At 37.4% G+C, this 21778-nt stretch overlaps 1 protein-coding gene and 1 non-coding gene across 2 annotated transcripts in view; one reads left to right on the top strand and one right to left on the bottom strand.

Annotated features, from left to right (window-relative positions):
• GPR149 (G protein-coupled receptor 149) overlaps positions 580 to 21778 on the bottom strand; it is an 84116-nt gene continuing 62917 nt past the window's right edge. The window contains exon 4 of the mRNA XM_005675569.3: positions 580 to 1602. Within this exon, the coding sequence (XP_005675626.2) occupies positions 1030 to 1602 (573 nt within the window). The 3' untranslated portion in view covers positions 580 to 1029. The remainder of the gene's footprint in view (positions 1603 to 21778) is intronic.
• Positions 11986 to 12058, top strand: TRNAE-UUC. Its single transcript has one exon. It is a non-coding gene; the product is annotated as a tRNA-Glu (tRNA).

Genomic DNA, 21778 nt, shown 5'->3' with positions numbered 1-21778 from the left:
TGGACTTAGAGGATTTTTCCTCTGCTCTATCCAGAATTGTGTTACTCTACTTGGGTGTACCTCACAGAACAATCTTGGAGTGTTTTTTTCCTAGTTTCTGTTCAAATAAACAAAACACTTCTAGAAATGAGAAGTATATATTTACAACCTTTTCCAATATGTTTAAGAGCTACTTCCAATTCTACTTCTAACATACAATATATTTAAGAGCAGTCAACATACTGAAAAGATGAAAGGAGAACACTCATATTTAAGAGAGAAATAAAAAAGTCAGTAAACAATTTGTACTTTATAGAAATGAAGGGAACAACTAGGTATAGACTAGGGACATGCATGTTTCAGAGTTGGAAGCTTATTTGCTATTTTATGCAGGAATGTATTTCCTAGATATCAGTATGAAGCTAAAGCAGTAACTGTAATAAGCTTGCTTTGCTAGCCACATTTAGGCAAGCCTCTTCACATATAACCCACTCCAGTACTCTTACCTGGAAAATCCCATGCACGGAGGAGCCTGGTAGGCTACAGTCTACAGGGTCACAAAGAGTCGGACACGATGGAGCAACTTCTTTTTCATTCTTTCTTTCTTCACATACAACTCAGAGTTTTGCTATATTTCTTCCATTCCCCAAATGCCATTTTCCCCCTTGCAGTAAGGGCCAACATTATGTGTCAAGACACATGCATGAGAACAATATTTTCAATGACTTTCTACAATTTTCTGTTTACTCTGAGGTTGACAGATATAGGTGAAAACATTAGTAAACTATACCAGGGTTTTGATTTAGAAAAGATTTTTAGAAATCGTATAAGAAACAGAACCTTTTAATTGCCACAGTGAGTGATCTATAAGTAACACATCAAAAGCACTTAAGTGTTTGCACTAGTTTCAGCTGTTTGTGCTAAAAATAATTAACTGTTAAGTGTAAACCAACAAATAAAAAAGAAAATCAATAAGCCTCAGAATAAAGGTGTTGGTTTAGTCATTTGAAGTTGCAGAGCCATTCTTGCCTTTATCAGGCTAAATGATCACTAGTCACCCTTGCTTTCTTCTTCTCTTTTCCGGTAAGCTTTATTTAACAGCTGGATTTCCTCCTGGTAGCCAACAGTCTCGTGGCTCTGCCTTTTGCTGTTCTGCCTGTGTGCCTCCACAGTGTCTGGAATGGAGATGTTGATATCACCATCGGGATTAGTTGTGGGTAAAAAGAGAGAATATGAGGCTGTTTCCCCTAAATCACAGGAAACGAATCTGTTCTCCTTCCGTGAGTAGCGTAAGGAGGGCGATCTGACCTGCGTGGAGGACTGGCTGATGTTGCTAATGATTGACACTGTGTCCAGGGCCTCTTCATTATCACAAATTTCAAGAACCTCCAAGTGGATTTTCACACTGGTGTCCGCAAATGTGGAGGCAGAATCTTCTGAGTTTGGTTCATGGCCAACACTTTTGGATCGGTAGACTTCTATTTTCTTAGAGGCTGGGGTTATTTTTTGCCCTTCTGCGCTCACCTCATAGGTAGACAGAGATAGGGTTTTCCCGGTCGGGGCTTGGAGAGACACGGTCCCCTGGAATGCACACAAAGGAATGGCCAGAGCACCTCCGGAACGCTGGGGACAAAGACAAAAATGGTTATTATTGAAAACTAGTGTCTGCGAGGGGGCCATTTCATTTTTTCCTCTTTTTTTTTTTTTTTCATGATAATGGTAATGTTATTCTGGTTCAGACTCATTTCCATGGAAACCTTTTACAGATACGTGATTGAAATTCTGCCATCAAAGCTCTGTACTTAGTTTCTTCTAGGTCAAATACGACATCGAAATGAGGGCAGTCAGAAACCTACCTTTGAGGATATTTCTCAGTTGAAAGCAAGGTGTGTGTACTGTGGTCAGCAGGAGTTGGGCAGAATATAAGGATAAAATCAAATGTGTAGCTTTTATATTTTTGTTACATGTTCAGTTACATTAAAAACTTTTCATAGGTTGAGAGAAGTGCAGACTGTGATCTGAATGCACTTTCCCTCCCTTTGTATGCCAGTAATTAAGTGAAGTCACTCAGTCGTGTCCGACTATTTGCGACCCCATGGACTGTTTGTTAGCCTACCAGGCTCCTCTGTCCCTGGGATTTTCCAAGCAAGAGTACTGGAGTGGGTTGCCATTTCCTTCTCCAGGGGATCTTCCAAACTCAGGGATCGAGCCCGGGTCTCCCTCATTGCAGGCAGATGCTTTAGCCTCTGAGCCACCAGGGGAGCAGAGACAGTGACAATTGTGAAACTGTGGTTCAGATTAAATATAAAGAGTATTTCAACTGTAGATTTGAGCACACAGTAAAGGAACCAAATGTCATCAGAACTGTGTGGTACAGTGTGCTTACTTTTCCACAGAGAAATCACGGTCATTAAAGTAAACCTGGTAACAGAGAACTCCCTCACACCCCTACAAAAATTTATATTACATTTTTAAGTATTAAAATTTTGATTTTAAACTGTATTCACCACTGAGAACTGCATAAGAAATAAAGATTAATTCTTCCAATAGTGTGTACTTTATATTGTTGATTCATGCCTTCATACTTTTAATTGACTTTTTTGATTACATGTTCGTTTCAGACAGTAACAGTGTTAGTCACTCAGTTGTGTCCAACTCTTTGCAACCCTAAGGACTGTAGCCCATCAGGCTCTTCTGTCCATGGAATTCTCCCGGCAAGAATACTGAGCTGGGTTGTCATTCCCTTCTCCAGGGGATCTTCTCAACCCAAACTTGGTCTCCTGCATTGCAAGCAGATTCTTGACCATCTGAGCCACGAGGGAAGCCCAGTTAGTTTCAGAAGAAGACAGTAAGATGCAAACTTTTAGAGCATCGGTTCTAAAAGCTAGATCTCCAGAGCAGCATTATCAGTATCAGCTCATAACTTACAAGAAAAGCTATTTTTGTGTCTGACTCCAGGCCTACTGAAATAAACGCTCTAGGGGTGAGGTTCAATAATCTGTATTTAGCAAGCCCTCCAGGTGATTCTATCATTTGGGTAAGATTCACAACCCATTGCTGTAACTAAAGAAATGTTGCTAGTCCAGAAGAAGGTGGGGTAGGGGATGGTTAAGCAGACACTTTATATATATGTATGTCTGCATCTGTAGAGATTGGAATTACTCACTGGACTGGCTTAAATGTTTCTGTCACCAGGGGAATGGGCATGAGGGCTCACAACATTTTGTCAATTTAGGATGATTGCCCTTCCCAGTTTGCCTGTGGCTGTCTCAGTTCCAGCACTGAAATTCCTGCATCTGGAAGCCTCTCAGTCCGAGGGAAACAAGGACAGTTGGTCACCCTATTTGCCATGGACCTATGAGTGGCTAGGGGAAGCCTAGAACCAGGGTCCTCTATTAAGGAACAGTGTGGATTCTTATCTACTTAGGTAAAATTTTTAAGGGAGGATGCATCATGATCTTCATTCAGGGTAACTTCATGTCACACCCATTGAATTTAGGGACCAAGAAAAATACAGTCTAGCACACATGAGACACATCACTAGTCTTTCCCAGTTAAATACTAAAGAGAAGGCTTCAATTCTGTTTATCCATAAGGGAACCTGGGGACCTATATTTAAGGCCTTGTACCCTGAAGGACCATAAACTTTGAAAATTTACACCATAAAGTTAAGTTTGCTCTTCTACTGAGGCAAAGAAAAAACTTTTTCAATTTTACTTGTATGACTGAAACACGAGAAACAGAGAGACAATACCTAAGTTCAGTACTGCAGCAGAGCATCGTTAAGAGTGGTGGCCACTTTGGGTAACTTTTATTTATTATGTATTCATCATTCATTAAACATTTCTGAATACTCTCTGTAAGATTCTGAATTTTCACTACGTGCATCCAAAGACCTCACAGATGACTGAGTGGGAAAGATGTGTAAAAAATAAAAACTTCAGCTCTGTCTATCCTAATAGAGCAAGGAGGTGGAGATCAAGACCATCCCCAAGAAAAAGAAATGCAAAAAGGCAAAATGTTTGTCTGAGGAGGCCTTACAAATAGCTGAGAAAAGAAGAGAAGCTAAAGGCAAAGGAGAAAAGAAAAGATATCCCCATCTGAATGCAGAGTTTCAAAGAATAGCAAGGAGAGATAAGAAAGCCTTCCTCAGTGATCAATACAAAGAAATAGAGGAAAACAATAGAACGGGAAAGACTCAAGATCTCTTCAAGAAAATTAGAGACACCAAGGGAACATTTCTTGCAAAGATGGGCACAATAATGGACAGGAACAGTATCAACCTAACAGAAGCAGAAGATATTAAGAAATGGTGGCAACAATACACAGAAGAACTATAGAAAACAGATCCTAATGACCCAGATAACCACAATGGTGTGCTCATGATCACTCACCTAGCACCAGACATCTTGGAGTGCGAAGTCAAATGGGCCTTAGGAAGCATCACTACGAACAAAGCTCCTGGAGGTAATGGAATTCCAGGGGAGCTATTTAATCCCCAAAGATAAAATCCCCAAAGATAAAATCCCAAAAGATTATGCTGTTAAAGTGCTGCACTCAATATGCCAGTAAATTTGGAATACTCAGCAGTAACCACAGGACTGGAAATGGTCAGTTTTCATTCCAATCCCAAAGAAAGGCAATGCCAAAGAATGTTCAAACTACCACACAATTGCACTCATCTCACACGCTAGCAAAGTAATGCTCAAAATTTTCCAAGCCAGGCTTCAACTGTATGCGAACTGTGAACTTCCAGATGTTCAAGCTGGATTTAGAAAAGGTAGAGGAGCCAGAGTTCAAGTTGCCAACATCTGTTAGATCATCAGAAAAGGAAGAGAATTCCAGATAAACATCTACTTCTGCTTCATTGACTGCACTAAAGCCTTTGACTGTGTGGATCACAACAAACTAGAAAATTCTGAAAGAGACGGGAATACCAAACCATCTTATTTGCCTCCTGAGAAATCTACATGTATGTCAAGAAGCAACAGTTAGAACTGGACGTGGAACAATGGACTGATTCAAAACTGGGAAAGGAATATGTCAAGGCTGTATATTGTCACCCTGCTTATTTAACTTCTATGCAGAGTACATCATGTTAAATGCCGGGCTGGATGAAGCACAAGCTGGAATCAAGATTGCTGGGAGAAATATTAATAACCTCAGGTAAGCAGGTGACACCACTCTAATGGCAGAAAGCAAAGAAGAACTAAAGAGCCTCTTGATGAAAGTGAAAGAGGAGAGTGAAAAATTTGGCTTAAAACTCAACATTCAAAAAACAAAGATCATGGACCATGAGATCACGGGTCCCATCACTTTATGGCAAATAGATGGAGAAACAATGGAAACAATGACAGACTCTATTTTCTTGGGCTTCAAAATCACTGCAGATGGTGACTGCAGCCATGAAATAAAAAGACGACTGCTCCTTGGAAGAAAAGTTATGACAAACCTAGACAGCATAATAAAAAGCAGAGACATTACCTTGCCAACAAAGGTCTGTCTAGTCAAAGCTATGGTTTTTCCAGTAGTCATGTATGGATGTGAGAGCTGGATCATAAAGAAGGCTGTGAAGAATTGATGCTTCTGAACTGTGGTGTTGAAGAAGACTCTTGAGAGTCCCTTGGACTGCAAGGAGATCAAACCAGTCCATTCTAAAGGAAATCAATCCTGAATACTCATTGGAAGGACTGACGTGGAAGCTGAAGCTCTAATACTTTGGCCACCTGATGTGAAGAGCTGACTTATTAGAAAAGACCGTAATGCTGGGAAAGATTGAAGGCAGGAGGAGGGGATCACAGAGGATGAGATGGTTGGATGGCATTACTGACTCGATGGACATGAGGTTGAGCAAACTCCAGGAGATGGTGAAGGACAAGGGGGCCTGGCATGCTTCAGTCCATAGGGTTGCAAAGAATTGGACACAACTGAGCAACTGAACAACAATAGAGCTAGGACCTCTGATAGGTTTTATGTAGGGGTGTCATTTGAAATTGATCTTAAGAATCAAGAAAAGATTGACAGTTTTTAAAGCCTTGCTCTCTGAGTAATAAGTTGTGAGTTTAAGGTCCAAACTAAAAACTTTCCATCGTGAGAAAAATCCAGAAACTTCTTTTTCTTTTCTAAATCAAAATTGACTAACACATTATTTAATCAGAAAATTTGGCTGTCATTTAATAATGTGAATTGTATGTGCAGCCTTCTTTATTCTGAGAGCTAGTTAATACGAAAGCGACCCTTCTTACATTATACTTTATCGCAAGGAAAAAAAATCCCTACATCAGTACTCTAAAAATTGTTCCCAAGTTTTCTTATTAGCATGGTACATTCTATAAACAAACTCCTATGGAGCATGCTAGTTTAAAAAAGATGGGCTGAGAAAACTAAGTTTTCAGTGCCCAGAAGCACTGGCATGTCTCTTAAAAAGCATTTTCACTGTGTAATCAACAGTGTAACTCTATTTTTATATGTAACCAACTTGCATCACTGATGAGCAGTTACTACCAAAGCAAAAGCAAATATGATATTTTTTTTTGTATCTGATTGTATACATCTAAATACTGCAGATTTCAATAGCTCCTCCATGTTAACCTTATTTTCAAATGAGAAAACAAGCTTTACTGAGTTATCAAATGACAACTCATTAAAACTGGCATTTGAGAGCTGCATAGTGCCAGAGTTTAGCTAAGTATGAAGACTGGTTATCCTGAAATAGTACAGAGTCCCCAGTTATCGAAATTATTTTGTGAAATATTCCAAAGACCATGATTGAGAGTCACAGAAGTAAAAACACAGAGGCAGAGTATAAAGAAATATATCTGAGCATACTTTATACTCATAATTCAAAGTTGGAAGGTTAGTTTCAGGAAGATCGTACTGTTACTTTAAGCTAATTCAGTAATTTAAATTTTACCTGTTATGAAAGTAATGTATAAGTTGTTTAGAGTTTTATATGAAGTACAAGAGTAAGGAGTTTATACCAAATTTTGTTTGCATGTCTTTAAGCAAAATCATGAGGTTTATATAATTTTTTTCTTTTGTCTTTTATTTAAGTTAGAGAAACATTGCTCTAAGTGAGGGAAAATGGAACTTGAACTAATGGAGCAATAATAAAGATTCAAGGAGGGAGCTGAAAGAATTTGAATAGAACAGCAGGATTTTCCACCTCTTTTAGGATATGGAAAGTGAAAAGTGAAAGTGAAAGTCGCTCGGTCATGTCCGACTCTTTGCAACCCCATGGACTATACAGTCCATGGAATTCTCCAGGCCAGAATACTGGAGTGGGTAGCCTTTCCCTTCTGCAGGGGATCTTCCCAATCCAGGGATTGGTCCCAGGTCTCCCACATTGCAGGCAGATTCTTTACCAGCTGAGTCACAAGGGAAGCCCAAGGATGTGGAAGGAGGACTATGGTTTAGGAACAAGGACTCAGATGGAGACAGACTAGAAGTAGGAGAACAGACGGATTTGTATACTAGGACTTGATTAGTTAGTAGGTCTATAGTAATGGAATGAAGAGACTCTCTTAAGAGTCCACAGAATGCAGAGTACTGAAGCTTATAAACAACTGGATTTCCCTGTGATTAGCTCTACAGTAGACCCAGGCTGGAGTATTATGAAAATATGGGGAAAAAGCACCTAACCTGGGTGAAGTGAGGGAAAAGGAGGCCTGAAAAAAAAGTTCAAAATAAATAGGAGAGAGAAGAAACAATGTTTCCATATGGGAAAACTTTATGTTTAAATATGACAATTTTCTTTTACTTTATTGATTTAATACACTTTAATAAAAATTCCAATGGAATACCAATGGACTTTTATTTTAGAGTATGAAAAATTTCTTCTAAGATTTATTTCAAAGAGTAAATGCTTATGGATAACCAAGAAATTTGAGAGCAGATTAATGAGGGGACTTTGCAAACATAATATGAAGCTATGTAATTAATACAAGGTGTTAATGGCAAGATTTGATCTAGCAAGTCTGAATCAAGAAACCAGGCATAGTATGTCATGAAGATGGCATTTCAAAATAAGGATTCAAGTGGGCCTTTACATATTATTGGCTATTCACTACAAAATGAAATCAGACTCCCTTTTCAATATGCAAAAATTATTTCTTAAATCTTAGTAATTCTTTGAAAATCTGAGTGAAGAAGATCTTTCCAAATCTGGAATGAAAATTAGAAATGACAAAGTCCAAGATGGGCAGATTTGATTGCAGAATAATTAAAAATGGGTAGGGGGCCTCCCTCATGGTCCAGTCACTAAGACTCCAGACTCCCAATGCAGGGGGCTGAAGTTTGATCCCTGGTCAGAGAACTAGATCCCACATGCTGCAATTAGAACCCAATGCAGCCAAATAAATAATAAATATATATATTTCAAAATGTCTGTGTAGAAGTATATGCTGAAAGCAATGGTAAAGACAATTGGTAATCTTGGTGATAATATTTTTGTAGCACATTTAAGATAAAATTTGATAGTCATAAATATGACCTTATTTGGAAATAGAATCTTTGTTGTTGTTGTTGTTTAGTTGTTAAGTCCTGTCTGACTCTTTTGTGACCCCATAGACTGTAGCCAGCCAAGCTCCTCTGTCCATGGGATTCCCCAAGCAAGAATACTGGGGTGGGTGGCCATTCCCTTCTCCAGGGGATCTTCCCCACCCAGCGATTGAACCTATGCCTCCTGCATCTCAGGCGGACCCTTTACCACTGAGCCACCAGGGAAGCCTAGCATCACTGTAGATGTTCTCAAATTAGGATGAAGTCATACTGGATTGGAGTAAACCTTAATCCCAAGATTCTGGATATAGATTCACAGAGAGAAGGTGAACATGTAACGCATACAGCATTTGGAGTGATGCTGTCATAAACCAAGACAGAATCCTCCTCTAGAGCCTCAGAGGAGCATAGAGATATGAGTCAATAGATTTCTGTTGTTTTAAGCTATCTAAGTTTGTGATAACTTGTTACAGCTGCCCTAGAAAACTAATACAATATTTTATGCAAAGAGGCACAAAAATAAATATGCGTATAAACGTTTTGCAAAGTTGTATAACTGCCTATTTGCCTGTGGAGACTGGAACTGTAACAAGTCTGTCAAATGCACATAGAATGTAATCTCCTCAAGGGAAAGGAACATTTCCTTGTTGATCTTGATTTTCTCTGCTATCTCTAACAGTGGCCAGCACACGACAACCCCTCAAAAAATATTTGTTGTGTGAATAAATGTTTCTATGAATGAATGAATCCACAGCATTGACTTTGTAGAGTTTTTAGATTCCATATCTTTTCTTTCTTTTTATTAATTTGAAGTGTGGTTGATTTACAATGTTGTGTTAATTTCTGCTGCACAGCAAAGTGGTTCAGATATATATACATAACATTCTTTTAAAAATTCTTTCCTATTATGGCTTATCATAGCATATTGAATATAATTCCTGTCCTATACAATGGTGCTTTGTTTATCTTGACTTTCTAAAGCACAAAACATAAGATCAACTTTTAAAAATTCAGGTTTCCTTTGCTATCTGAAAGTAGAGCATTCCTATGAACCCTTTCATAAGCTGAAGTGGTGTAAAGTGAAGAAGCAGTTCCTCTAGGACACATCTTACCAATAGATATACAAAATAAACTGAGATAAAGCACAGATGCTCACAGATACAGTTCAAAGCTATGGCAGCTTGATGCTGAGATGCTGAGTATATTTTCCAGAGAAGGAGCTGAGTGGTGCCATTCCTGCAGCTCTGGGTGTGTGCTGCTTCTATAAAGGCTTGTTGCAAAACAAACACTGAATGTTATTTTCATTTTTTGCCTTTCTTATGAAAATAAAAAATCCTCTTCAGATTTCTTTCTGTTAGTGAAAAGAGGTACTCATGTAGGTCTTTCATAAAAGTGAAGTGGAATACAGTGAATTTTTGAAAAGCAGGGGATAACTGTATTGCTGTTTACAATATCTATTTTTATTTTAACAGTCGTATACAATAAATTATGATAGTTAAAGTGCATCAGAAGGTCATGTTAGACCATACTCTTTTTAAAAATCAAATAAAATATTGAGGGACTGAATTGTATGTGAAAGTTTATTGCATGATAAAAAATGATAGATTCAGAGAACATAAACCTACTCATTTCATAGTCTCTGCTTTCTTTTCATTTAAAAGTCTATGAATTAGCATATGCTGTCAGGATTAATGATCATCCATTATTTCTGTATTCCTGAGCGTAGGTGGCTGGGAGCTCTTTTATCTGAAAATGAAAAGCAGTCTCCTCAGAAATGCTTTAGGAGGAGCCAGCAAGTCATGTAAACACATTAGCACAAATAATCTGCTGTGATAATTGATTCAGACTAACTGACCTTGAGCATAGAGAACTTTTTATTTCTTCACTGTAAGCCTCTAGGTGAATCCAGGGTGAAATTATAATATAAAAGAGTTGCTCTAAAACATCCCTCCTAACAGGTGAAGTTTCTGATGATTATCTGAGTTGTTCAATTTATGAAAGCAGTATTTCAACACATCGGATCATAGGGCTCATAAGAGACCATTTTATAAAAGGAGAGCTGGCAGCCGGAGCAGGGAATCTGCCCAGGGCCACACAGGTAATAGTAGGAGGACTGGCACCAGGACTTGGGTGGTTTAACTCTGAGTTACATGCTCTTTCCACTCCACCATGTTGCCACTTTAAAAGAAATCTGCTTTAGCCGGAAGTGGTGGATCACAGATTTTCTGCCTTGGAAGATAGAATTCTATCACTAACTCATAAATAATCCAAGTGACTGACAATTTTAATCCAAATTAAAATTATGTAGATGGTCTTGAGGGGATTTAGGTGAATTTTAGGCATTTCAAAGCATAGACACTGAGGAATTAAGCAGTGTATCAGAGATTGGAGGAGAAGATACAGGGACACTTAAATAAATAGCAGGGAGAGTGAAAACTTTGTAAGAAAAATGACAAGCTATACTATTAATAATTTACATCTGGAAATTTATTTAAAACTATGTGATTGATATATTTTCATATATTTAAGTTGCCAAATATTCCTCGTGTCATCTCGTCACCTTCATTTAAATCTTTAGTAAGCCGAAATGAAGGAGACACATAATTGCTCGAAGAAAAGAGTAAGAGTGAGAAAGCAGGGCCTCTATGCTCCTACTATGTGGCACAGAAAGTGTTAGGTATTTTAGCATATTCCACTTTCAATTCTCACAGACCTTTGAGGTATAAATTAAGATTTGTCTTTATAGTGATGAAGAGTCTCATAACTGAGTAGCAAATTTGGGATTGATAATCACCATAACAAATATTTACTGATCTGCCAAACATCTATTAGACTTCTTACTAAAATACTTTATATATATTTTCTTATTTAATTTTCACATCAACCTTTTTAAATAAAGACATTCATCATCCTAATTTTATAGATGACATAACTGGCTCATGGGGCAATAACTCTAGTTAGGAAATATGTGTGTGTGTTAATCACTCAGTCGTGTCTGACTCTTTGTGACCCCATGGACTACAGCCCGCCAGGCTCCTCTGTCCATGGGATTCTTCAGGCAAGAATACTGGAGTTGGTTGCCATGTCCTTCTCCAGTGGGTCTTCTCTGACCCAGGGATTGAACCTGGGTCTCCTGCATTGCAGGCAGATTCTTTATTGTCTAAACCACCAGGGAAGTACCTGTTAGGAAATGGCATAGTCAAATTCAGATCCAGGACTATCTGTCTCAAACACTCTGTTTTTAGCCCTTTTGCTACTTCAAGGAGTAGAGTTAGGGATTAAAATATGAGTAACACTTTACTCTCCTAATCCAGCTGGAGCCTGTGATGTCTCATGGGAACAAGGGAGATGGAGGGATTTATGCACTGTAGGAAGAGAAGGGAGTATTTAGAGATCTTTTAGAAAATTGTTTCTACACTTTACTGTAAAAGTCCATTAAACTTTATAAACATTTTTCAAATAGAATCTATGCTACAATAAAAGAATTAACATTTTTTAAATGGAAATTCCCTGGTGGTCCAGTGGGTAGGACTTGGTGCTTTCACCACCATGGTTCCAGGTTCAATCTCTGGTCAGGGAACTAAGATCCTGCAAGCCACATGGTGTGACAAGTAAATATATAAATAAATAAAACCCCCTAATTATTTACATGTAATACTGACACATTTTGGCACTTACTGAAAAGAAACATACAAAACACTTGGTTTAAAAAGAAATTTAAACTTAGAAAACTCAGACCATTACTATTGTGCACTTTGCACATACCTCACAAGCACTTATGGCATAAGTAATTTTTAATGTGCTTCCAAAAGTTTATTGTAAACCCACCCAAACATTGTCAAGTATAAAGTCAAATGCCATTTTCCAAACTGGAAAAAAAAGGGAGAGAGAGAGAGTGATTTCTAAGTAGGACAAGTTAGCAGGAAAGTAGGAAAAATGTACTCCAGGATGAGGGAAGGCAAATTGGAATTTGGAGGAAATGACATTGCAGAGGGAAATAAGACTGAAAACAGAGGTTGGGCTTAGGGTCAAGAGCCCTGTCCATCAGGATAACGAGTTCTGACCGCATCTCATAACCAAGAGGGTACCACTCATTTTTGTTTGCAAAAAGGAAGGGAATTAAGATGTATGAAGGGCCTACTATGTAGAGGCCCTGCATTTTATACAGGCACTTTACATGCGAAATGTAATATAATGATCCATAAGGAAGGTAAAATTATTTTCATTTTATAGATAAATGAAATGAGAAGAAGTTAATTGACTTAGGTTAGATAGAAAGTTAAGTTTTGAGTTGTGGTTTAAACTCATCTCAGAGTTCATATGCTTTCTGCTATGCTTCTTCTGATCTAACATGATAACTGGGTAGCCTGTGAAAGGCAGATTGGAGGAAGAAGAGTGTGGTTTTAGGGAAACCAATTAGGAAGTTTTTTAACTCATTGTGACTGAGCATGCAGATGTACAAAAGAAAAAGAGATCTGAACTTCAGTACAGATAGTAGAAAATGCATATGTGGGATGGACTACAGGGGAATTGCAGAGGCAAAACTCTTGTGATTGAGGATGGTCCTGGGCAAATACAGCTGTGGAGTCATGTATACCTGCCTTTGAAATCAGCTGAGTCAGTATCTTTGTCTCATTTGCAAAATATGAAGAATAAATTAGTTAATGAATGTAAAATGATTAGCTGAGTGCCTCACACAAACTAAGTGCTCCATAACTATTAGCTGTTTTGGGAGGCAAGTAAAAGGGAGGTAACCACGATGTTTTTGAGTGCTAATATCGAGTACTAAAAGTTGAGATAAGGGGCTTAGGAGGATGTTGATAATTTAATGCTATTTTAACAATCTTTATTTCCTAATCATTTTATAAATGCTAATTTTGCTCTGAAACTAAAACTAAACAGAGACAATCCCTAAAAAGAAAACTCCAGAAGATATAACATTAATGTAAATGCAAACATTTTAACAAATATTAGTAAATGGAATTAAGCAAACAATAAAAAGAATTAAACTTCATGACTAAGTGGGGTTTATTTCAAATATGAAGCTAGTTTCACTACTCAGGAACAGGTTAATGTGACCCACCATATTAATAGGTTAAAGAAGAAAAGTCATATAATTAAATGAGTTGATGCAGAAAAACTATTTGGTTTAGGCAGAAAATCCCAAAGAATCTACAAAAACTCCTAGAACTAATAAATAAGCTAATCAAAGTTGCCTTCAAGTTAAACACGCAAAATCATTCTATTTCTATATACAAGCAAATGACTGTATAGACATCAAAATTGGAAATTACAATTGCTCAAAAAATGAAATACTTAACTGTTAGTCTAACAAAGCCTATATAGAATTTATATGGTGGAAAACTATATGATGCATGAAAAAAAATTAAAGAAGCTCCAAATAAATGGACAGACATATCATGTACATGGGTTGAAAGATTCATTACATTAAATATTTCAGTTTTCCACAAATAGATATATAGATTTAATGTGCTGCTGCTGCTAAGTCGCTTCAGTCATGTCCGACTCTGTGCGACCCCATAGACGGCAGCCCACCAGGCTTCCCCATCGCTGGGATTCTCCAGGCAAGAACACTGGAGTGGGTTGCCATTTCCTTCTCCAGTGCATGAAAGTGAAGAGTCAAAGTGAAGTCGCTCAGTCGTGTCTGATTCTTAGCGAACCCATGGACTGCAGCCTACCAGGCTCCTCCATCCATGGGATTTTCCAGGCAAGAGTACTAGAGTGGGGTGCCATTGCCTTCTCCAATAGATTTAATGTAATTCCTAATAAAATATCAAGTTTTTTTTGCAGATACAGACATGTTTATTCTAAAATTAATATGAAAAGACAAATGAACAGAAATATTAACTTATTCTGAAAAAAAGTTAATATAGTGAGAGCAGTCAGTCTACCTAATTTCAATGTAGCTGCAAAAATCAAGACTGTGTTATTGGTGCAGGGATAGACGTGTAGATCAATGGAATAGAATAGAGAACCCAGGAGTAGTAGACCCACACAAATATGCCCAACTGCTTTTTGACAAAGGTGCAAAACCAATTCCATAGACTTTTCAGCAAGTGATGCAGAAACAACTGACATCCATAGGTAAAAAAATTAACCTAGAACTAAGTTTCATATATTATCCAAAAATTGAATCAAAATGGATCACAGACTTAATGTAAAATGTAAAACTATAAATATTTTAGTACAAACATAGGTGAAAATCTTTGAGACCTAAGGCTAGGCAAAGAGCTCTTAGATGTGGTATCAAAGCACAACTTGTAATAGGAAAATTAATAAATTAGACCATCAAAATTAAGAACATTTGTTCTGTTCAAATGCAGGTTCTGATTCAGTAGGTCTGTGGAGGTCTGAGATTCTGTACTTAAAAAGATTTCTCAGATGATGCTGATGCTGCTGGTCCATGGGCCACATTTTAAGTAGCAAAGGACATACCCCTGTAAGCCTTATGGTTCTAAAATTATATGATTTCACAAGTGAACACATTTTGTTATTTTCTAGTATTAGCAGTTAAGAGAAGTAGAGGAGAGAATTCAATTTCAGTTGACAGGTTAATAGAAAGGCCCCAAGAGCCAATTTATAGCTGAATGTGATGAGAAACAAACTCTTATCTTTTCACATGCCTTTTATCTATTCTAATAATTATTCAAATGACATCTATTATAAATGAGTAACCATCTAATGAAAAATGATCATGTTTCAGCATGAATCTTAATTTTACATTGATCTTATGACCAAAACATAAGCTTCTGAAATGAATATATCTTTGCATTTAAACTGCTTTATTTTTTATTTATGGTAATTATTATTCTCATATTTTCAGTTCATACTTTGGGACTTTATCTGAACCCATTAGCACAATCATCACAGGCTATAAGAAATCCTGTGGGTATTCTGAATTTAACTGTGTTGTAGCTCTTGGGATTGTTGGATAGGTTTTCCATTCTCTAGTCTAATAGAAACTGAATTTCTTGTTGTATCTCTAATAATGACATTTTGGTTTAGACATGGTGTTGCAGTCCTTTAATGGACTGGAACCTGGTGGTCTGGAGTTGATGGTAAGAAGATGAAAGAGAGAGACAGAGAGAGAAAGACACAGGGACACAAGCTCTGATGGAGCAAAGGTGCTTTAATGATCTTTCTGTGAGTATATATAGGCTGTTGTACAAGGAATTTCTTTTGACAATGATAAAGATCAGAATATCAAACATACAACAACTGTTACCAAGGGAACAAGGGATTAACAATGGTCATAAGGTCAAGAGACAATTCATATCTCAAGACAGAGGATCGAGACTAAGCAGTTTTGTTGTAAGGAGAATGTTTACTGAAGGAGATTCATTTAATTCTCATGCTATGACCTCAGTCCTGGGAGTGGCGTGCTGTTCCACTTGTTTCTGTTGCCAGGAACTGATAAGGAGCAGAGGTTTTATGAGAAACAGCACATAGGAATCCTCCTGTTAAACATTCCCTGACAACATGGTATGTATCCAAATTTATTTCCATGTGCTACCAGCGCTTTCTGTTCTTCTAACAAATAGAGAATAGACTGTAATTTGAAAGAAAACATCATGATTCTAAAAGAATCAACATGCATTGATTCTATTTAGAATATACAATTTTATCAGGATTAATGAATTATAAGAAAAGAAATGGTTTTTCTCATCTAAATGCTAAACACCATTCAACTGGGTGTTGTATCACTTAGGGATATCCTACTAAAAACTGTTGCACAAATTTCTTTTCTCATACTTCATGAACCTGAATTAGGTCAAGAATGAATGTATATTTTCATTCGTAAGATAATTCCAAAGGATAAATACATTTTTTTAAATAAGATGACTATACTTTAGAAAATGTGTTAAAATTCATGTTGATGATATTCATAAAAATTTAGTAGACAAAATATTTTTATCAGACTGCATAATATAGGAAAAAGAACCAAGAAACACATGGAGATAGATAGCAGATTAGAGGTATCCTGGGACAAGGATGGTTATATGTTAAGCATAAATGGGCACAGGGGATCTAACCAGTGTGATGAAAATGTTTGAAACAGATTTACTATAAATCATTGAATTGTACATTTGAGATAATTATATATTATATAAAATGTTCCTCAATTAAATTTATTTAATTAAACTATTTCATTGGAGTATGATTGCTTTACAAAGTTGTGTTAGTTTCTCCTGTACAACAAAGTGAATCAGCTACATGTATACATATATCCTCTCCCTCATAAGCCTTCCTCTTACCACCTCCCCATCCCACCCCTCAAGGTTATCACAGAGCACCATGCTGAGTTCCCTGTGCTATATAGCAGATTCCTTGTATCTATCTATTTTACTCATATATGTCAATGCTATTTTCTCAGTTCATCCTACCTTCTCTTTCCTCCCCCACTCAAGACACAGAGATGGCCAACAGACACTTGAAAAATTGGTCAACATCAATCATCATCAAAGAAATGCAAATCAGCACTACAATGAGGTATCATTTCTCATGGTCAGAATGGCCACCATCAAAAAATCTATGAACAGTAAATGCTGGAGAGGGTGTGGAGAAAAGGGAACCCTCCTGCATTGTTGGTAGGAATGTAAATTGATACAGCCAATGTGGAGAACAGTATGGAAGTTCCTTAAAAAAACTGAAGTATTTTTATTTTTTATTTTTTTAATTTGTATTTTTACTTTATTTTACTTTACAATACTGTATTGGTTTTGCCATACATTGACATGAATCCACCACGGGAACGCATGAAGTATTTTTAAAAGAGCATTTTCAGGAGACCCTGAAATAAGCCACTGTTCTCCAATAAATAATGACTATGTGACTCTAGACAAGTAGCATATTCACTCTAGGCCTTTATTTCATTATCCATATAAAGAGGGGGTCAAGGATATGACCCCCAAAGTATATTTTGGTTCTTGCATTTCTATATTCTTTGACTCTACTTTGGCAAAGCTAACCTCAAAGATGGAGAAGGCAGTGGCACCCCACTCCAGTCCTCTTGCCTGGAAAATCCCATGGATGGAGGAGCCTGGTAGGCTGCAGTCCATGGGGTCGCTAAGAGTCGGACATGACTGAGCGACTTCACTTTGACTTTTCACTTTCATGCACTGGAGAAGGAAATGGCAACCCACTCCAGTGTTTTTGCCTGGAGACTCCCAAGGACGGGGGAGCCTGGTGGGCTGCTGTCTATGGGGTCGCACAGAGTCGGACACGACTGAAGCGACTTAGCAGCAGCAGCAACAACCTCAAAGAAAGCATTTTGTTCCTTGAAAAATATCTAAGCAGAGATGTTCTTCTGAAAGGAATTAAAATATAAAAATTTCCTTTAAAAATGTGCCCCCCAAATTAGGGATCTAAGACCCTTCAAAGACACCCCCCCTCCTTTATTAATACGACATTGCTATTGATGGAACATTTTTTATGCTTTCAAAGTATATTCAATCTAGGCTGCCATGCTTTCTCTTCATTGAAAATGCCTGTGGTGGGAAAATAAAACAGCAAGGAAGAAAATGAAGCAGATTATAAACCATTGTTTAGAAATAAACCTGTAAGGAGAGTTACATGATGCTTATATAGTTCCAATTTAAATCTTCAACCATAGGAAATAGCTATTGAACACTAGATATAGTTAAAAGACCATGTAGAATCCTACATATATGAGTATATATGTGTTTGTGTATGTGTGTATTATATATGTATGTATAATAATTTATCAGAGAAGGCAATGGCACCCCACTCCAGTACCCTTGCTTGGAAAATCCCATGGATGGAGGAGCCTGGTGGGCTGCAATCCATGGGGTCGCTAAGAGTCAGGTACGACTGAGCGACTTCACTTTCACTTTTCACTTTGATGCACTGGACAAGGAAATGGCAACCCACTTCAGTGTTCTTGCCTGGAGAATCCCAGAGACGGGGGAGCCTGGTGGGCTGCCGTCTATGGGGTCGCACAGAGTCGGACACGACTGAAGCGACTTAGCAGCAGCAGCAGCAGCAGCAGCAGCAGAATAATTTATAGTTAACTTTTTTCAATGATAAGAATAATACATTACTGTAAATTTTTACAATTATCTTAAGAATATGCACCAAATAGCCCTCGGGTCATAGAAAATTAAGGATGACTTCCATGTGACTATAATTTTAAGAATTTTAATCCTTTTGAATAAAAGAATCATTCAACTCTACAGCCTATGTAGATATTATGAGCTACCTAAATTAATGGGAATTTCTCCTAATATTTTGCAAAATTATATTTTTGTAAAACAGTGGCAAAATTCTCTGGAAAGTTTTCTATACATCTTTATCTAGATAATCATTTGATAAATCTAATATTTATACCTTAACAAAAGACAGTGTATGTCATCAAACTCTGCTCTATCTGTGTAGCTAACTTTAGAATTACCTTCTCTGTATCTTCCTTGTATGCTTCCAGGTTAGAACTGACCAAGACAGGGCTTGCTCAATATTTGGAAGGTAGAGAAAAGGTAGTGGCCACAATCATCTGGAACTCCTTTCACAAGCAGGCACAGAGACAGACAGAAGCAGAGATACATAGTATGTGCCACCATGTCATCTGACTCCCTTGCTCCACATCTAACTTTGCTTCCTGATTCCTGGCAGTAGCTTCTGACACCAACAGTGGCTCAGATACACCCTTGGATACTTGGCTGTGGACCCACAGAAGCTGTGGCTTATTCATAGGAGCAGTTTTTCTTAGTGAAAAGTGAAAGAGTTTAGTTGCTCAGCCGTGTCTGACTCTGGAGCCCCATGGACTCCTGGCCCTGCCAGGCTCCTCTGCCCTTGGGATTCTCCAGGCAAGAATACTGGAATGAGTTGCTATTTCCTCCTCCAAGGAATCTTCCTGAGACAGGGATTGAACCCAGTTCTCCTGCATTGCAGGCAGATTCTTTACAGTCTAACCCAGATCTTTCACAGGCAACAGTTTTTCATAGAACTCTGCACAAATTCCCCATTCCTGTTCCTACTTGGGGACAAGACATACGTGGCTTCTTAAACTGACTGATTGTTAACTCTGGATCTGAGCCTCCAGCTTCTCTTCTAAACTCTTCTCTTCCCCAGATTTCCCACAATTCTAAATAAGTCTCTTATCCAATAACTATTGTGCTTCTGCTCCCCTGACTAAACCTTATCTGATCAAAATCCCATTCAATGGAAGAGAAACTCCAACCTTAATAGTTAAAAGAATACAATTATTTATAATTAACTCAAAAACCAAAATATATTTATGGATGAAGGTGGTCGAATGCAGTCCAATCACAGAATCTGTCTCATCCAGTAATAAAATGAGGTGAAAAAATAACATCCATGAGTTTAGGCAACAACCAAATGAAGGGATCGGCCTCATGAATAGTAGTGACCCCAAAAAGAAACAAAGGAGATACCCACTTCCAAAAGCAGTTGTACAGAAAGAAGATGACTTGAAAATATCCTGAGAATTCTGGCTGTAAATTTTATTTTGGCAAGAAGTAGTTATTGAAATGAGGGAGATCTGTATAGTCAAAACTAATTTTTATAATAATATGAAAGCTTTGTTTGCTATTTTCATTGTGCTGACATGTTCATTGCTGGTACAAAAACAATGATTGGTAAAACTGCTTGCACTTTAACAAGTTTCATGGCAGTCGGCCCCAAATCTACTAGTAGGCATGGTGCCTTCCACCACCGTACATGTAATTATATGCACACACACACACACACACACGCACACACACACACACATGCACACACACACGCAATCCAGTATCACTTAAGAATGTCATTGATTAAGGTGAGTAGTATTATTATCCCCACTTTACAGATGAATTAACTGAGTCGCAGAGATGTTAAGTGTCTTTTTCAAGGCCAAACTATATTAAGTGGTAGAAGTGAGATTCTAATTTGGGCAGTATGGTTCCAGAAGAAAAGCTAATTTATTTTATTCTATTATTCAATACAATTCATTCACTTACTGTGTTTTTACTGAGTATCTACTATAAGCTAGATAGTATTCCAGGGAGGGTATAAAATGATTTTCCACCCACCCACCACCCATCCATCCATCCATCTTTCCCTCTGTATATGTGCATGGAAAACAATGGTTCTTCCTTGGTTGCATAATTTAAGGTTAGTTGTCTTTCTCTTTTTGATACTTTTCTGTATTGCTTGAATTTATAAAATAGAATCATATGTTATTTTTATTAAAACAATAAGGTCATTATTCTTAAGAGAAAACCTAATGTGACTCATTTCTCTTTTGAAGAAAACACAAAGAAAATTTTCAAATCTTAAATTCAAAGGAGTATGAAAAGACTGCTTCATTCTTTCTTTTCACTCCATGCAAAGCAATAGAATATGACATGTGGAAATTGTTTTCTCAGTCTGATTTAGAAGTCAAGGTCTCCAAATCCTTTCTATTCCACACAGAAAATACTAAAGCAATTCTTTTTAAAAACATTATTACAAAGGATCTTTAGAAAATATTAACTAAAAAGCCTTAGTGATATTATTAGATCTCAAAGAGGAGAACGCTAATGATGCAGTTATACATCACCCATTTGAACACTTCTCAGAAATTAACCACTTGCTTTCAGAGGACATGAGTCTTGTGAAAGTGGAAAGGGCATATCTGACACAGTGTTTTTATTTCTGGGAGAGAATAACATACACATATATAACAACATCAGGAATAGATTAAAGTCTTTGTGTTAATAAAATCTACATGTTTTAGCCAGACACTATTCCAGGGAGGATATAAAATGATGGAATTACTCAGATACTTAAGTTTAAACTTTTCCTGAATTTTTGTTTTATGTGAGTTATTTGTGTAGTGGGCGATAAGACAGCCATATGCACTAATGCATGTTTTTGACTTCACAGGGTGAAAATTGATGATGTTCCAAAGTCTTTAAAAAAATTTTAGGCCAATTGATAGTGTTTTTTCTCTCCTCACAATCAATTAAGGTTTCAGAATAAGTTGGCTATCCTAATGTGGCAGTCCTAGAAATCTGCAGTAGAGCATCTAGGTTCTGAAAACCGATGATTCTCTGTATTATGAAAGTGTTTGAAGAAAATTTAATTTACTGATTGGCCCTATTGTTCTTCAGTGAGTCAGGCCTTCCACTTGCCTTCTTCAGTTCTTTAGACCAGTGGTTTTCAAATGCCAAGACTGGTGCTGAACTGACTACACAAGAATTGCCAGCATATTTTGTTAAAAAATATAGATATTTGGTCTCACTGTGGGAGAATCTAACTAAGTAGGTTTACAATCAGA

This window comes from Capra hircus, chromosome 1, assembly GCF_001704415.2.
Source record: "Capra hircus breed San Clemente chromosome 1, ASM170441v1, whole genome shotgun sequence".
In the NCBI taxonomy this organism is placed as follows: Eukaryota; Metazoa; Chordata; class Mammalia; order Artiodactyla; family Bovidae; genus Capra; species Capra hircus.
Note: the sequence above shows the minus strand (reverse complement) of the source record. Positions and strands in the feature narration are given on the sequence as shown.